General features: G+C 40.8%; 3 protein-coding genes across 4 annotated transcripts; all 3 read right to left on the reverse strand.

The window, feature by feature from the left end:
- Positions 1–136: 136 nt before the first annotated feature.
- Positions 137–9318, reverse strand: LOC133845344 (protein melted). Of its 2 annotated transcripts, none has more exons than XM_062279789.1 (9): positions 8391–9318; positions 3854–3991; positions 3535–3786; positions 1892–3478; positions 1589–1832; positions 1124–1272; positions 937–1065; positions 600–881; positions 137–538 (listed from the first exon to the last, which is right to left on the reverse strand). In XM_062279789.1, the coding sequence occupies exons 2-9, from the start codon at positions 3956–3958 to the stop codon at positions 281–283; spliced, it is 3006 nt and encodes a 1001-aa protein (XP_062135773.1). In that variant the 5' UTR covers positions 3959–3991; positions 8391–9318; the 3' UTR covers positions 137–280. The 2 variants fall into 2 exon arrangements, with proteins under 2 accessions (XP_062135773.1, XP_062135772.1); XM_062279788.1 differs by having other exon boundaries at positions 1124–1290; positions 8391–9317.
- Positions 9319–10930: 1612 nt separating this feature from the next.
- On the reverse strand, positions 10931–12383 carry LOC133843766 (acyl-CoA-binding protein homolog). The gene is made up of 3 exons (XM_062277450.1): positions 12265–12383; positions 11474–11506; positions 10931–11333 (listed from the first exon to the last, which is right to left on the reverse strand). The coding sequence occupies exons 2-3, from the start codon at positions 11486–11488 to the stop codon at positions 11085–11087; spliced, it is 264 nt and encodes an 87-aa protein (XP_062133434.1). The 5' UTR covers positions 11489–11506; positions 12265–12383; the 3' UTR covers positions 10931–11084.
- Positions 12384–15795: 3412 nt separating this feature from the next.
- On the reverse strand, positions 15796–16426 carry LOC133844637 (acyl-CoA-binding protein). The gene is made up of 2 exons (XM_062278719.1): positions 16268–16426; positions 15796–16189 (listed from the first exon to the last, which is right to left on the reverse strand). The coding sequence occupies exons 1-2, from the start codon at positions 16274–16276 to the stop codon at positions 15950–15952; spliced, it is 249 nt and encodes an 82-aa protein (XP_062134703.1). The 5' UTR covers positions 16277–16426; the 3' UTR covers positions 15796–15949.
- Positions 16427–18029: the final 1603 nt, after the last annotated feature.

An 18029-nucleotide genomic window follows, 5' to 3' on the forward strand; every position in this document is an offset into this window, starting at 1 on the left:
AACAATTTCGCAAAATTTTTGAAAAATTCCTTGAAACGTTGGTAAGTCTATAAGTATGGGGGCATACTATATATGCATAAATACGATAATATAGTATATGTCTATGTATATGTATAATATATGTATGTATATAACATGTATTCGTGTATAAGTAGATATGGACAGCTATGAATGTCTCTTGCGGCCGCCGCTCGTGTCTTTTTGTTTTGTGTGTTTGTGGTCTTTACAATTACAAATAATCTCACAATGTAGGTTCAGGTTCTGTCTTGTCTTGTTGCTGCTAGAAGGAAGGCTTGCTGTTGCCAATGCTGCGGGCGGGCAAACTATTTGTCTTGACTGTGGGATTGTCGCGAGCCTGCGAATGGGCCACCACAATGCTGAGGCACTGCACCCACTCCTCAGCATTCTTGCCGTCCTTGGGCTTGAGTATTAGTGTCTGATCCGCAGTGAAGATCTCAAAAGCCTTGGGTATATTTCGAGCCCCACGCGACACTTTAACGGAGCGTATTTGATTCACATCGATGCTCTCGCCGCCGCTCTAAAATTGCGAAGGAAATGCCTGAAGTTGTAGAAGAAAAAGTATATATATTTCGACTTACCGATCCCTTGCAGGACAGATGGGCGCCGGAGAGCGTGAAGTAGCGAGTCCGCCAGCGCCTAAAGAGTCGCCACTTGCCCTTCTTCTCCTTGAGCTGGCCCTCGATCATGGGCTGATTGCTGCCATTGAGGAAGCCAACCGCCTTGTCCGGATGATTGCACAGAAAGCAGCCCCATTGATACTCCAGCTCATTGCAGTTAGGATTCGACTTGTTCGTCTTGGACACCTCGAACACATCGAGAAAGCCCGAGTGACGCAGCTCATTCACAAGTATCTCACGGTCCTAAGAACATAATTACAATTATAAAGTTGAAGCGGAAGCACAGAGTGTTCCATACCTTGACCTGGGGAAACTGACTGGTGACCAGTTCGGTGAAGCTGCGATTCTCGCACTTGAGTATCTGCCAGATGTTCTTCAGATTGCTGATACCCGGCTCACGTGTGCTAAGCACACATTTCTCTTTGACCTGTAAAGCATTACTTGTATTAGTTTGTAATAGAGGAGGAAAGGGAGTCGTAACTTACAAAGTGCCGCACTTGGAAGTCGAGGAAGATCATGTGTATCCAGGTTTTGGGGTTGCGTGTACGCATAGTGAAGCAGGTCTTCGAGTAGAGGCAATGCGGTCCACGTATCTGGCATGCAAAATGCAGTTTAGCCACCTTCTTGCGACGCTCTGCGAATTCATTGGAAACTGTGTGTGATGTGTGCAGGTGTGTGGGTGTAGGTGTATAATGTATAGGTGTATAGTGAAGCGAAAGAGAGTTAGAAAGGAGATTCACAAGTAAGAGAGCTGCAAACGAAGCTAATGCGGAAATAATAAAGTCTGACCAAAAGAACTTTAACGTAAATTTATAGTCAAGGAAGATCTAAGTCGAAATATTGGAAATATTGTCCCTGAATTTCATAGCCCTAACTCCTATAAACTCTGAGATCTAGTTAATAATAACGACAGACGGGGCAATACAAGTCCCTAATAAGAAGAGACTTACCCTCAATGCTGCACCTGGTGGGCGGTGGCAAGTGCTGTGAGACCTCATCCATATACGACTTGATGGAGACAAAGTTCTTCTCGCAAAACTGTTGGACGGGATCGCGCATGATCTGATATGGCTCAAAGGTGCTCATACGCTGATCCATGACGTTGTTGGCATTGAGTAAAGTGCGACTGGTGTTATCACTGCGACGAGGCGCTACATTCGTGGTGGTCGTGGGACCCGAGACGATCACCTCGCTCTAAATTAAAGTAAATTCATTTAGTAATGAATGGAATAAACCATCTCGAATCGCCTTACATTGCCATTGACTGGCAGCTTCATGACGGACTTGGCATTGCCATTGCTGGAGCATTGAGGCAATGCTGGCGATGCATGATGTACGGAGACGGCGTTCTGTGCAGCTCCTGCTGCTGTTCCCGTTCCTACTGATGTTCCTGCTCCCGTTTGTGGTATGGAAATGGAGCCCACCGACTGGTTCAGTGCATCGGTGCTGTACTTCATCAACACTGTGCTCGAGTTGAGCAGCGTTGAGGGACCTTGCGAATGGGGACGCACTTTTGATGGCGATGTGGTCACCGTCACGCCGCCCGAAGTCACCGGTATGCCATGCTTATTGTGTCCCGTGATAATCACATCGTTGCTCAGCGGCGGCACCGGCGTCACTGGCGGATTATTTGGTGTGGTGGGCGTCTTGGGCGTGGCGCCCGTTTGCACCACAACGTTGCCATTGGAACTGCCACCAGCAGCCTGTTGATTCAGTTGTGAATTGCTCAGACGCGTCATGCTCTTGTGCAGTCCGCCCACCGAGCCGCTGGCCACATTCAAGCGGGTCACGCTGCGGTGCGTATTGCTCGCCGGATGCAAACGTCCCGTGCTGCGAGAATCCCCAAGCTTCACACGACGCGTGTAACCCGTGTGTGGAGGCGTGGGCGTGGCCACCTGAGCGATCACAGGCTGTGGCGCTGGCGTTGGCGCAGCAGGCGGTGCAAGGGGCGTGGATGTAGACAGTGGTGTTGGCGTGGGTGTAGGCGTCGCTATGGCTGTGGGCGTGGCATTGCCAAGCGGTGTCTGCAGCATGTTGCTGGTTGAGGGAGCTGGCTTCATGGGCGGACTCGGACTGGAGCTGTTCAGACTAACGATGGTGACGCCACCCGACGTCTTGTTGCCCACATCGTGCTGCGAGCTGAGCGCTGCGTTCTTCTGGCGCACACAGGCGAGCACCTTGTCGGTGAAGAGCACGGGATAAGCGGAGCACAGACGCGTCGCCTCCTGTTGCAACAGCGCCTGAGCGGGCAAATGTTCCAGCACAAAGTCAAGGGCCTGCTGAGCGGTCTCCTTGCTGCCAATGCCCGAGGTGGTAAGGATTTGGGCGCACAGTGTGACCGTACTCGGATTGGTTTTCGCAGCTAGGCGCAGCTGCTCGAAGTGATCGACGAGCAGGTGTGGCGAGTGCTGCGCCAGTTTAAGCAGTATCTGCATGGTGATGTTCGAGGTGTCGCTGTCCTGCAGAAAGCCACAAAGTTGAGGTACACAAGACTCCAGCACAGCTGGTGACTTCTGCACAATGAGCAGATACAGCTGAAAGACGGCCATGCGTTCCTGGGCATCACATTGCGGCAGCAGCGGAATGAGGAGTGGAGCATGGGGCGTTACGGTCTCGGGGGAAACCTCATAGACCTGGGAGAGCACACGCAACAGTCCATAGTTGCCCGCAAGTATGGAGTCCATGATGGGATCCATGATGTCAATCAAGAGATAGGCATAATCGATGGCGGCCAGCGAGAGATAGCTGGCGAGATTGCGGGAGAGCTCCTTGTTGCCCTTGGGCAGAAACTGCACCGCAATGGGCAGCGCAATCTTCATGAGTTCCTTCTTATCATAGTTCTGCAATGAGAGTGAGAATTAGCTATGTAGTTGGCAAGGGGATGCAGCGGACTTACCAGAAATATGCTGGAGATGATGTCGGCAGCAATCTTGGCATGTGGCGGCTCCTCCTTGGTGGTTGCCACTGGCTGCAGATTCCAGAGCAGACAGGTCTTTAGCAGATCCACAAGAGCGGCACAATAACGCTCCGCGCTGCGTGTTTCGCGTATGCAGGAAAGCACACGAGTGACGCAAATCTCCACAACGCTCTGATCATTGTTGTTCTTCACGTAATCCGCATGCGAGATAATGGGATTGATTTCCGACAGCTAAGCAAAGTAAAAGTTAACTTGATTACGATCTTAGTAGCTTTGTTGGGGTGTTAACTAGACTTACCACCTCGGTGATGTCGTTGACAATGTCCGCATCGGGAACGGAGAACAAATCTCCGGCACGGGACAAATCGCGCTTGGCGAGCACTTTCGTAAACAGTTCGTGCATCGCTCTAGTCTAGTCAATCATCTCCTTGGGCAGCTGCAAGCACAATGAAAGCAAAGCGGTTTTATTTTTCGGACATTATTCGGGCACTGGGAACTTCTTGCAACTTTGAAGCACTTGGAGACGCAATGCAATTTGCGACGCATTTGCATTTTCAGTGTCATTGGCAAGTTGCCAGGCTGCTGTCAGGCGGCGGCTGCTGGCGCCTTTGCCTTTCTTTATCTTATCTCGCCATAGGGCAGAACAATCGGGGAAGTCGGAGAAGGGGGAATCAGGGAAAGTCGGAGATCTACACTGGGCACAACTAGCCCTAAGCATTTCGCTCTGCTCTCCACTTGACTAAATATTTGCTGCAATAACTTTTTCACTCAACTGTCGCTCTCCCCCTCTCTCTCTCTTTCCCGTCTCGTCTCGTGTCAGTCTATATATCAGTCAGGCAGCAGTCTGGCTGGATGTGGAGAGATGCACTTGTGTCTGGCCTGTGGCATTGTATAAATAGCCACAAAATATGTTACTTGTTGCACTTGTGAGGCAAAAGTGCCTCAACACTCGATATCTAAACCGGCGCTGGACTATAAAGACAGCAAAGTGCCGCTGATAAGACTGTCTGCCACCCACTTTATAGAGCCGGAGACGGACACCGTAAATATGATATCAGTGGTATCAACTGGCATGTAAGTTGTTATCGTAACTGACCTTTAAAAGCGATTCACAAACACCAAAGACAAATTACTTATTTTTGTGTGTTCAGTATCTTTGCAGTCGATCTGGCGTCGCTGTTGGTCAAGGTTAACGGTAAACCATCTATATATGTATGTATGTATATTTGCGAGTATTGTATTGTACACTGTTGTATATTCAACTGATTCGGCAGATTTGGCACATTGCAATAATAATGTGCCGCAGAAGGTAATGAAAATGCGCCTCGTTTTCTGTTTTCTGTTTTCTGCGACTCTCTTTCTCGCTCTCTGGGGATTCCCCTGGTTACTGAAGGGAGCGGAAGTCAGGGAGTGGGGAGAGGGGAGCAACGGGCACCTTAAACTCGCTGCTCGGTGCAAATAAACACATGGCAATTGTGTTTGCTCTGATATCACAGACCTGTCAGCGTTCAACTTGAGCCAGCGAATGCTTCTCTTCATGCAGTGTGGAATGCACTTTGCACATTGGCCAAAAGCAACCAGTGTTGAGGAGGGGGTAGAGGGTTGAGGGGGATTGTAAGTACTTGTAGTTAGATTTTGATTAGATGCGCAGAATTCCACAGTGCAACGGGGATTAAGTCTTAAGTCGCTTGGCTAAGACGACAATGGAATTTGCTTTGTGGGCGCAACTTGCCGCTGTCTTTGTCTCTCTCTCTCTCTCACTCTCTGTGTCTCTGTCTCTTTCTTCAGCTGTTGCTGTCTCTATAGACTGTTTGTCTGTCTGTTTGACTGTTGTGGCCACATCAAGGAAGCGACGCCAACGCGTTGTGGATTATTAAATTTTTGTTCGAAAACAACAAAACCAAAAGTTGCATAATGCCAGCGCCTGAAGGGGGCAACGGTGAGGCGGGGGGCAGCGGCTCTGCACGCGAATTGCAGACGCAGACAACGACAATGGGGACGGACATTTGCTTCCTGGAAACCCGGACAGCCGCAGTCGCCACAAAGCAACAACAACAGCAACAACAACAGCAGCACTTTGCTTGTTGTTGTTATTTATGGCTCATTCGCGCTCAGGTTGCAGCAAAGCAAAGAAACTGGTTAAAAAATAAATAAAGAGGCAGCAGCAACAAGTCGCAGCAGCAACGAGAGAAAATTAAAAGAGAAATAGAAATACACGTATAAGTAATGGATGATGATGATCGTCACGATGATCATGATGATGATGATCATGATGATGGCGTTGGCTAAAACATAAACCGAAACCGGTGCGGCAGGTTACAAACACAAACACAAACACGCACACACACACACACACACGTAGAGTTAGAGCAAGAGAGAAGGAGAGCGAGAGAGCGATTGAATTGTGTGTTGGCTCAGTTGGAAGTTTAGTTTAGACACAACAACAGATCAACTCTGGCAATAATTCTTAGTTCGATTTGTGTTTTCATTTTCGGTTTTCGGTTTTTTTTTTTTTTGGCCAAAATGACAGAGTTCAACGCTGGGCAACCAGTTTCAGTTGTCTTGGGTTTAATTAAATGCAAATCAGATGACTCAATGAAGCGCTGCCAACTTGAAGATCAATCTCTCTCAAGTCAGTGAAGTGGCAACTTGCAACTACATAGCAACTTGCAACTGGCATTGATATACGATCATTTGCTGGCACAGTCTGGGCCAACTCACATAACCTATCATAACAAATACGGGGCGTATACGCAATTGCAATTGTGCCATTGGAATTGCCAATATGAGAACAAGTAATGCCGATTTCAGTTTGCAAGTGTTTTGTTCTTGTTTGTGCATTCCTCAAACAGTTATTCCCCACATCTTGCTGTCGTTGTTGTTGCAGTTGTTGTTGCAAATACCTGGCCTTAGACGAGCGTCAAGTGTCGAGAGCCTGGTCCAGGTTGCAAGTTGCAACAGAGACACAAGACACAAGACACGACTCACAACTCGAGACTTGAGACGCAGACATATTCATATTCGCACTCACACTCATTCTCCTAGTTGTAGTCACAGTTTTGGCTTTAGTCTTAGCTTTAGTTAGACACACACACACACATACAAATATTGTGTGTTGTGTTGTGTCTGCTGCAAACTAGTTTCAAGTCTGGCTTTGCTTTATGGCTATGGTTATGGTTAAGTTACCCTACGCATGCCCAGAGACTGCGATTGCAACTGAGTCTGCGACTGTCATTGTCGGATCAACGAGTTCCGAGTTGAAGTAATAGATTGTTCTGGATAACTTGAGCAAAGACTGGGCCAATTCTTGCCTGGCAACTAACCCAATTCGACAACAGAATACTTAAATATTTATTATTAGTTATCAAACTACTTGTAGATAGAGATTTTAATTAACATACATAACTAATAATGATTATTTAAAAGACCATAAAGAGTACTTGAGATTTCTATTATCATAGAAGTTATTTTTGAAATAAATAAATATACAATATAAATGCCAAAATGCATTTATTTAGGTATCCATTAAAATTAATTTCATTTTATTTTGTAATTCTATATTTTTTAAAAATATTATATAGATTGATTTTAGTTCTTGAGCGTTATAATATGGTTCATAAGTAAACCAAAGAAGAATTGCATTTAATTATTGATTTCAAAATGTTTGTAGATTGTTAATACTTCTCTATTAAATTTGTGATAATTAATTAGCACACACATTTCTCTTTCTCGATAATTCTAATATAAAACATTCGAGAAATGCTGCCTGGAAGTTTAATCTTACGATAAGCTATACTATCGAAAATTATTATGCCATTGATTAGAAATGCTTTTACGATTGTTTATGATTGTTATACATGTGTGGATGTAGAGAAATTTGTATTTAGTACGTGTGAATTATGATCAGAGGAAACAACATAGTATTCATTAATATGGAGGCATAAATTTTTATAAACTAATTAAAAAACCACAAATTCTAACAATAGATAAAATATTTGCACAAAACGATCAGAATACAAAATGTATTAAAGATATGCATATTTTATGATATAGGAAATAGATGATTTTGAATTAGCTGATCTCAGCCAGCTGTTAGTCTAGAGTCTAGAGCCTTTAAATAACGTTCAATCTAAAGCTCCATCTAATGGCTTCTTTAGGCAACTGCCTATATATACAATTAGTGATCCTAATTTTGCTTACCTTCCTCACATACAAATTGCTTGGCAAATTTATAAAGCCACAGCGTGAGAACCCAAATAAGAAGATATTAGCAAACAGCCAAAAAAAGCACGAATAAATGAGAATTTATGTTATCCCCTGCCTCATTTGGCGTGGTGTGGAGCGACATATGTATGTATGTACATACAATAAATATGTATATATGGACTGATGTACTGTCATATACATACATACATACATATGTACGTGCATATACACGGCATATACACAAGTAAATACAACATCAACACGGTAATCCGAGCCAGACACAAGCTAAGCCAAACCAAAACGCAAGACCAACGAGGGGTAGACATGACCATGCGGACGCCGGGGGCGATAACTTGTTGAAAAATGAGCGACGCGTGAAACTTATTAATGAAAAGAGCCGCAAACGAAATAATTATAAGCAAAAAAAAAAAAACACACAAAAAAGAAAAGAAAAGGAAAGGAAAGCAAAAGGCAGGCAAAGACAGGCAATCCTAACAAAACCTAACTAATAAGAAGAAGCAGTGGCAGCAGGCAGCACAGGTATGTAAGTCTACTAAGTCGTCGAGTAGTATTCCAATTTGAGTTGAGCTGCGTTGCTTAAAACGGTAAACGCTTAAACGTTGACTTACCGAAATTGCATACGACGAGCTTGAGCATAAGAGGCTGGGCTGGGGAAGCGGAGGAGGGGGGCTGCAGGCACAGCTGAGCTGAGGTCGGCGCATGGAACTGGAATTGGAACTGGAACTGCACTCAGCTCTCGCTCTCTCTCGCGGTCTGTTGCTCTCTCTCCTGTCTATGCTCTGCTGAGCGGGGGATAACAACAACAGCAACAACAATAGCAAAACACTTGAAAAGGCACGAAAAAGGTAGATGACGACTTTGACTGTGGTTGTTGTTGTTGCTGCTGCTGCTGCTGGTGCTATTGTTGTTGTTGGTGAGCTGTCGACCAAGTCAGTCAGCCGCACAGCCGCCGTTGTTGTTGTTGTAGTCTTTTGGGTGTAGTTCAATATGAGTATTATTGCTGCTGTTGCTGCTGCTACTGCCGCTGGCGTTGCACAAAATTCAGCATTGGTTTTAACGTATTGGATTTATTTAATTATGTTATTGTTGCAGCGCCAGCGCATTGGACTTTTGCCTTTCATTTGCATTTATGCAAAAAACACACACATACATACATACACTAAACAAAACTGTGAAACTGTAAAACCGAATTCATATTCGTATTGTTGTTGTTGTTATTCGTATGCATAGTACGAGAAGAGTATAAGTATTATTTGTTATTTTTAACACACTTTCGCGTTGTCTGTTCTTTTGCTGTTGTTCGCTGCTGCCTTCGTTTCTTCTTTTGTATTTTTGCTAATCACATTTTGTTAACAGGCCACACATACACGCACACACACACACGCACACTGCACAGCGCACACAAAGTGAGTGAGTGAGTACGAGAGTGAGAGAGACGGGGGAAGCAACGCTGGCAGACTAACTGACGGCTCATGCGCGCTGGCCAATTCCAAGCAAACGCGTTTAGGCCAAAACGTAGACTGAACTGTTGCTGCTGCCAGTTGCCAGTTGTGAGTTGTGAGTTGCCTGTTGCCTGCTGTTCGCTATTCACTGTTGGCTTGGCTGACTGACTGGTTCTCTCACCGACTGGCTCTCTTGCTGTCTTTCGCTCTCTCTCTCTCTCTCTTGCCGTGGCGCTCTCTTGATTGGCTCATGATCGCAAGCTAGCAACTTGTTGGTGCGGTTGCTCGCATTGTTGTTGTTCTTGCTGCTGCTGCCGTTGCCGTTGTCGTTGCTGGTGCTGTTGCTGTCGGTTTTTGCTCGTGCACACACATTTATCACAGTTTGCTTATGCGCTTTTCATTCATAAACAAAAAGCGCAGCGCGCTTTGTTGTTGTTTTTCGCTTGATTGCCTTTTGCTCTCACCTGTTGAGCAGCTGCAACAACGCTGTGGCAACATGTTGCTGGCAACATTTCAAATGTTGCCATCGCTTTGTTTTGAATTTGCCGGCATTTAGCAGAGTTGTCAACTAAACTATTTTTTGAAAGATATCATTTGTTTACATTCAATGACAATTTGATTATTTAATTTAAATTAATTTGAACAGCAGATGAAAAGTTTAAATAAAAACTATTGCAAGAAACTTTTAATTGTATGAAATGAAACTGTATCCTGAAATTCGGGAATTTTAAGGAAAAGTAATCAATAAATAAAAATCCGGATATATAAATGGGCTGTTTATTTGCTTGTTTATTTTTTATTAATTAAATAATAAGTTTTACTACAAGCAGAATATTTTTAATCTATGATGAAAATATATATTATTATATTAGAGATATCAATAGAAGATTTGTAATCTGTCAAGAACATATTACAGATACACAATTTTCTGTGAATATCTATCTACCTTTATAAGATTTACATATTACATTAAAATATACAACTATAAAGGAATTGAAGCCATTTCCCAAAAAAGAAAATAATTGGTATCGATTGAAATTGGAAAAATTTAATATTTGAAAAAGCTATAGCTTATTAAATATCACAAAAGAAAACTTGCGATCTGTAAATGACGTTTGGAGACAAATTCACAATTTATTCTCACACTTATTAGCTCTTACTGACAATGTTTGCTTGTCAAATTTGAACATCTACTTAGCAAGTGATTACAAAACTTAATTACTGTACTGTTACTTTCAAATCTATCTGTCTTATATTTTTTAAGGGATTTTATATGTATGTTAAAAGCTAAGTGAAATGCCGGATAGAACTTTGTCACATCGAATGATTGCAATCATCTGGAGCTGAAAAAGCTCAAGGTCACAATTTGCCAGACTAAAAGCAGGTGTGTCTGGCTGAAAGTGTTTCAAACAGCTTGCGATTAACAGTTAATCGCTAATGAGCAGACGAGCGTCCAAAGAACGCAACCGACGAGTTGCAACACGATCTACACTCGGACTCCGAATCGCATTCGAATTTGTATTTGTATTTGTATTTGTGTTTGTACTGTATTGGTTGGGTAATCTGGAACCGGAATATGAAGTCCAAACATACTTATACGAATGTATCTGATATTTGCCTTGCAAATATCATTACAAATAGAAACGAACTCAAAGTGAAGTGAAGTGAAGATGGTCGACTAAAGGTTGCAATGGCAATTGGAACACTGGCTTTAAAAAACAATTTGTTATTTTTTATTACACATTTAAAAAGATCATAGTGTCTACCATATATAAATAGCTTTTAGTCTCTCCGGTAATTGTTTAAAATCAATTTAGTATCGCATCAGTTGCGCTCAGGTCACCTTTTGTCTTTGTGTTCTTAGGCGTACTTGGCAGCCAGACCCTCAACGAAGGCGATGTATTCCTTCTGTGCTGCCTCAGTGGATTTGCCCTTCTGCTTGTTCCATGCCTCCCACTTGGCCTTGCCCTTCAGGTCGAGGAGACCAGGCTTGCTGGTCTCGTTGTCGCCAACGGTGGCCTGCTTGAAGAGAGCGTAGAGCTCGAGGAACTCATCATCGCTGGGACGCTTGGTCAGCGTCTTCACCTTCTCGGCGGCGGCGTTGAATTGCTGCGAAACAAGATTAACATGATTAACATGCTGGTTGCTGGTTGCTGGTGATAAGCTCGTCAAACTGATAGCTGCTAGCTCATTACATATATGAGGCGATCAGGAATCAAGTGGTTGCTTTACGACCAAGTGCCACTTACCTCGGTGAGGGGCATTTTGTTTTAGATTTTAATCTGTAAGCAACAAGAAAATGAGAGAGATTAAAATATGGTTAATGACATAACATAAAACAAGAAGTTGTTAGTCCCAAAAAGAGAAAAACCCGTTTCTTAGTAATAAGTGGTATAGAATACCGTAAGCTAATGGGGCTTAAATGATCTGACGCCAAATTGTCTGGCCACCGCTTGAACTTTGCCATAGCATCAGGCGATGATTATTCGGCAAATCGTTTTGAGGTCGCACCATTTATGGCGGCTCCTCCACTGAGCATGTAAGCTTGACTTTCACCATCAGCAACAAAATACAACAACAAAATAAAAATAGAAATTCATTAATGAAAAAATTATGCGAACGCGCGCGACAAGAGATACAAATACAAATGCAAATGCAAATACAAATAAATGTATCTAGCAGATTGCGTGGCGGGTGAGTCTCAATTGAATTAGATTTGTCAGCGCGAATTCCCCCAAAACAGACGATGAACAGCAGACCCAAAAAAGGCGTTTGGGCGTGGTCCACGTATGTACGTGTTCATCATACTCAGCAGCCACTTGAAATCCAATGTGGAGCCCAAAATTGGTAAATGATGTGGCCCCATAATAACACTTGGGGCCCTTATCTAAATGAGCTTCTGATATTTGTTATTTGTCACATGAACAAGTACACACAATATATTTTAGCTAATCGATTGTCTGATAACACGCCACTCTCAATAATTTCGTTTGTTTCCCCGGAAAACTACGGACTCGAAATCCGTACTCGTTGCACTTACGCTGGGATTTGCTGTCTGGGCGGTCACAGAACTCGACACTGTCTGAATCCGAGTCTCGCTTGGACTTTCAATTTAAGTCTTTTTTCGCACACGATCGCGAGCGAGTCAAAGCTCTCTTCACAGCAACTGGGAGCGTCCACTATCGCCAGTCAACAGTCGCTAGAAGCGGCTACGCAGAGCTTTTCTGATATTCTCCCGAATTCTCACGCACTGCGTTCACTTGCATGCTCCAGAGTGTGCTGCTCACTTTACTCACGACCCGATTAGCTTTCAGTACTGCATGCTCTTGGATGTGCTTCTTGTGGTGTTATACCGATATGGGTTTGGATTTAATCACTATTCTCGGGGTGATGGGTGCGAAGGGCAACCGGCAAACGCAGTAATCGCAGTTGCAGCTAATAATATACTTGGGACTGTGAATGATTTAACTTCCTTTGCGGGCTTAATCCAGAAATTACTGCACTTATCAGTTTCACACCTGTTGATTAGTTGACAAACAAAAAAAGAATCATAGGTATACATTTAAATTGCAATTTATATTAGCGAATGAAAATATGAAACGTGTACTTTAGCGCGTGATGTCATTATTTAGTTTATTCCTCAAAGTTTAGAATAAATGTATATGTATGTATATATACATATATCTACAGCAAATTAAATTTGAAGACGTGCACTTTAGCCTATAATATTATTATATAGTTAATCCCAATAAATCTCTTTTGCAACATACATATAGTACATAGACTCAAATGAAATTCAAAAGTATTATTAGACACACACAATTCAAAATAAGATTTGTAAATTGATAGTTTACCAAATAATACTCAAATATTTGTAGATTATTTATTTCTTATAAATATATCGTATGATTAAAGTTAATAAGAAATAAAATAATCTACAAATATTTAACTATAATTTTCTAAAGTATCAGTTAGTCAGAAAACTATAAAATGTAATTCGATTCACAAGTATTTGATTTGATTATCTAGCAGACCTTCTGTTCGTATGAAAACCATAACTATCTTTCAAAAGCTTAGTACAATCTTCTCTATACATTACATACATATATGCTTTAGAATATTGATAAAGCACAATGTCAGACCATTCCAATGAGTATTGCTTTATTGTCAATAAGATAATATTCTCCAAACATTTTCTACCGCTCTAAAGTTCAACCGTGAGAGAATCGTGATTAGTCATATTTGTTTCAACAAATAAGTTGAATTTATGTTGCATACTTTTAGGGGCAAGCAAACTGCCATTTGCTTTTATAATTATTGTCACGGTAATAATCATAAAATGGTAATCCGAATTGCTAATATGATAATGTTATTTTAATCTTTGTTTTGTGATTGGGGGAAATACTTTGTATTTTGCCTTTGGAATTGCCTATAATAAAACCCGAATGGAAATGAGCTGTATTTCAGAAATTTGTCTTAATTGTATTATTTAAATTTTGTTTAAAAGCTTTTTCTCCTACCTTATAGCAGCAAATTGTGTACTGGAAAAAGAGCTATAACAATTTAATTAATTTGTAAGCCTTCTCCTTAAAACATACTTAAAATTTGCTCTTTAATAAAATATTTCAATTTTTGTAGACGTCGATTATCTTGAATGGTGGATCCATTAATCTTTACAAATGTTCTCTGATTCAGTCATAAAAAATAAGAAAGCCGAGTGTGCTTGACTGTGAGATACGCGCTATGCTTTGTGAATAAAAGCAAAACAGTGCGATTAATTTTAAAATATACCGAATTATTGGACCGCATAAATACTACAATAAAACAAGTAAGAAAGCTACAGTCGAGTGTACTCGACTGTGAGATACCCGCTACCCATTTTGAATAAAAGAAATGTATTTTTCGGTATTAATCTCAAAATATACCAAATATACTGCGAAAATACTAAAAAAATACCAAATGGTATATGTGGTATATCGATATAGTATAGCATTTAAAATATACCTTAGACAGCTCAATATACCAGATTGTCAGCCAAAGCAACTAAGACCCCTAGTAAGTAGGCGTTTTGCCCATATAAAAGTATTTCTTTAATAACATCGACAATTTTTATTTGACCGCAACCAAATTTTCAGGAATCATAACTACTATAGTAATTATTGTATATACCAAAATTCGCAACTCTAGCTTTAAAATTACGCTTGTTATTCGATTTTTTTTGATTTTCGGGGGCGGAGGTGGGCGTGGCAAAAATTTGAAATAAACTTGATCTGCGTGCAAACATAACAAATGCTGTCGAAAAAAAAATATAGCTCCATCTCTTATAGTCTCTGAGATCTAGGTGTTCATACGGACAGACGGACGGACACACAGACGGACAGACACACAGACGGACAGACGGACATGGCTAGATCGCTGGCTAGATTTATAGGGTCGGAGATGCTTCCTTCTACCTGTTACATACATTTCCTCTCGGCACAAAGTTATAATACCCTTCTACCCTATGGGTAGCGGGTATAAAAAAACATACAAAAGGCTATATTTGTTTTATTGATATAGTTCTGCATTCAAAATATTTCATAGAGTGTAAAAAATACCATTTTGCAAGCAACTAAGCAATTATTGTTATGGATAAGGTTATAATTACAAGTAATACATTTTCTACTATTATTATAAGTAAACATTTCTAAAAATAAGTCGATTATGTTATATTTGTGATTAATGCTCGATATTCGACTTCCTGTTTTTATGAAAAACGTAGTTATCTTTCCAGTTTTCAGTAAAATCTTATTTACACATGATTTATGCTTTGGTTTATAGATAAAGTCCGTCATTTCTGATGTCAGACATTTCCATAGAGTTCCACGATATCGTCAATAAGATAATTTTCTACAAACATTTTGTATCGTGCTTTGAATGCTCCAAAGTTCAATCTTCATTAGTCATATTTGCTTGCTATTTATTGTGCGGGGACGCCAAGAAATCATTTGATTTATAATTATTGTCAGCCATATAACGATAATCTCAATTGATAACTTGTCGATGATTAAACTTAGCGAATTTTTCAGCTTTAAGTATGTGTTTGATTATTTTTTCCCAACCAATATTTTCAGCAGATCTATTAATATACTGTAATATTTAGATTAAAGAATATTTGCGTATGTGTTTTATTAAATTGCATTACATATGATTAAATCTATATTATATTATTATTATTATTATATATTATTTAATTTCCGCAAACACCAAATTGCATGCGATATTTTTTTTATGATAGCTTGAGAATGTGACAAAGTTTTTATAATGAAAAATGTTGAGATTTATATTAACAGGTTCCCTCAAAAATAAAAATGTGTCTAAGACCTTAATTGTAAACAATTTTTATAAGCAGTGAATCGTACCTATATATAAGATAATAATAATGAGAATTAATTTATTCACCTTACATGAAAGTCCTGTGGGGGAATCCTTTTATGCCTCCGCATGCCTGTCTAGACTTTAGGCAACCCCATTTGGATATACTTTTGATTTAGTTCCTAAATGTTTATAATATAAATTAAACAATGAGGTCTACATTTAAATGCTTAGGGGTTTATTAAACTTTAGTATAAAAATACAATAAATACATTTTTAACAACAGCGACTGCTACATTACGATATTAGTGACAATTTTAGGATAAGTAGTGTCAATTATTTGTCTCTCTGCATTATTAGAGGCAAACCGTTTATTGGTGCTTGGCGACGTACGCCTTGTAGACCTCGATGTAGTGGTTCTTGGCATCCTCGGCGGTCAGACCGGCCTTGCTCTTCCAGGACAGGTAGCGGGCCTTCTCATCCGCATCCTCGGGCTCATCGATGTTGCAATCACCGACGGTGGCCTGCTTGTAGTAGCCGTAGAATTCCAGGATATCCTCCTTGGTGATGGTCTCCCTGAAGGCCTTGGCTTTCTCAACGATTTCCTCAAACTGCAATCGAGCAACATTCAAGTTAGTCTTATCACATATCCTAGTTTGTTGAAATACAATTAAAAAATTTCAACTTACGGTCGGCATGTTGATTTGGTTTTTGGTGGTTTGTTGTGTTTGGCGAACGGAAACGAATTGTGGCTCCTCAAATCGCCCACCAGCTATATATAATGGGCTCAAACATTGTAGTCACCCGTTGTTTTTTTGTTAATCTTATCAAACAGGAGACTCTTACTGTTTGTATTTCTCATTCCCCTTACTCCACTGCCCCAATTCATCATGCAGCCACTCCGAACACAAACTATATGTGATTGTCATGATTGATTAGGCAGATAGGGGGCCGGTAGGTCGGAAGGGAAGGCAAAAAGTAAAACAAAACTCGTACGAGCCTTATCAGATTTAGGGGAAACTCACAGCGCACTTGCACTTTTGGCAAAAAAGAAATTAGTTATAGCTATCATCCAGTTTGTATATAATAAGTACACACATACAATTTTTTTTTTTTAGAGATATGAATAAACAGCCCATGCACTTAGGTGATAAGATTAACATGAATATTTTATGACTGTACCACGCCTAGCTGTATATATTGAATATCGGAAATATAGCAAGTCAATCCTGACTAGCTATCAAATCAACTAGATGACTTAATTAATCAGTCGCCGGACACGTCATAATGCCATTGCCAGTTAATGGCAATTGGGTAAAACACCCTTCAATCAAAGGTTGTGTGATTAAAACTTCGAAAGTTATCTCTGGCTGATCTTACAAATCGTAACTACTGTCTTGGTCCTATCTTTTATGGAAGTTTTCCAAAAAAAATATCAATGTATGAATTGGGCATTTCCGATACTACTAGAGGCGAGTACAATGCGATAGCCCCATTGACTATTTTTAGTGTAGCTGCTACGATATGCAAATCAATCCATTTCATGAATACCAATTCTAAATAGAAGATAATTGGATATAAACAAAACTAAATCGATTTAAGGTGCAATAACAACATGAAAACGCTACTAAGAACCTCTTAAGCTTCACAAAGAAACCCATGGATTCCGGAAATTCTGAGTTATATGGAGTTTCCAAGCAGGCCACCCTTAGGAATGTGAACATTGATAAGCCAGGCGTGTGGGATCTAAAGAAGAAAGCCATGTACAAGGCGTGAAGTTCGTGAAAAGACCGTCAAGGCAGCTTCCATTGCGGTCTACAAGAAATAACATATGCCATCAAATACAGCCTACAAAATTAAAAAAAAACAAGTAAGAAAGTTACAGTCGAGTGTGCTCGACTGTGAGATACCCGCTACCCATTTTTAATAAGGGCAAAATATTGTGGTATTATTTTCAAAATAATACTAAAAAATACTAAAAATATACCAAATGGTATGTTTGGTATACCGATACAGCACACCATTCAAAATATACCATAGACGGCACAATGTACCAGATTGTCGGCCAAAGCAACTAAGAGCCCTAGTAAGTGGGCGTTTTTGCCCATACAAAAGTATTTCTTTAATAACTTCCACAATTTTTATCTGATCGCAACCAAATTTTCAGGAATCATAACTACTATAGTAATTATACTATATACCAAAATTCACAGCTCTAGCTTTAAATTTACGCTTGTTTTTCGATTTTTTGGTTTGCGGGGCGGAAGTGGGCGTGGCAAAAATTTGAAACAAACTTGATCTGCGTGCAAACATAACAAATACTGTCGAAAAAAAATTATAGCTCTATCTCTTATAGTCTCTGAGATCTAGGTGTTCATACGGACAGACGGACGGACACACAGACGGACAGACACACAGACGGACAGACGGACATGGCTAGATCGTCTCGGC

This window comes from Drosophila sulfurigaster, chromosome 3, assembly GCF_023558435.1.
Source record: "Drosophila sulfurigaster albostrigata strain 15112-1811.04 chromosome 3, ASM2355843v2, whole genome shotgun sequence".
Lineage (NCBI taxonomy): Eukaryota > Metazoa > Arthropoda > Insecta > Diptera > Drosophilidae > Drosophila > Drosophila sulfurigaster.

Bases quoted from the DNA above. Each gene is read 5' to 3' on its own strand.
- LOC133845344 (XM_062279788.1), bottom strand. From the start codon at position 3,958: ATGCACGAACTGTTTACGAAAGTGCTCGCCAAGCGCGATTTGTCCCGT. The intron at 3,479-3,534 runs GTAAGTCCGCTG...CTCTCATTGCAG, and splicing joins TCATCTCCAGCATATTTCTG to AACTATGATAAGAAGGAACT. The intron at 1,833-1,891 runs GTAAGGCGATTC...ACTTTAATTTAG, and splicing joins AGCTGCCAGTCAATGGCAAT to AGCGAGGTGATCGTCTCGGG.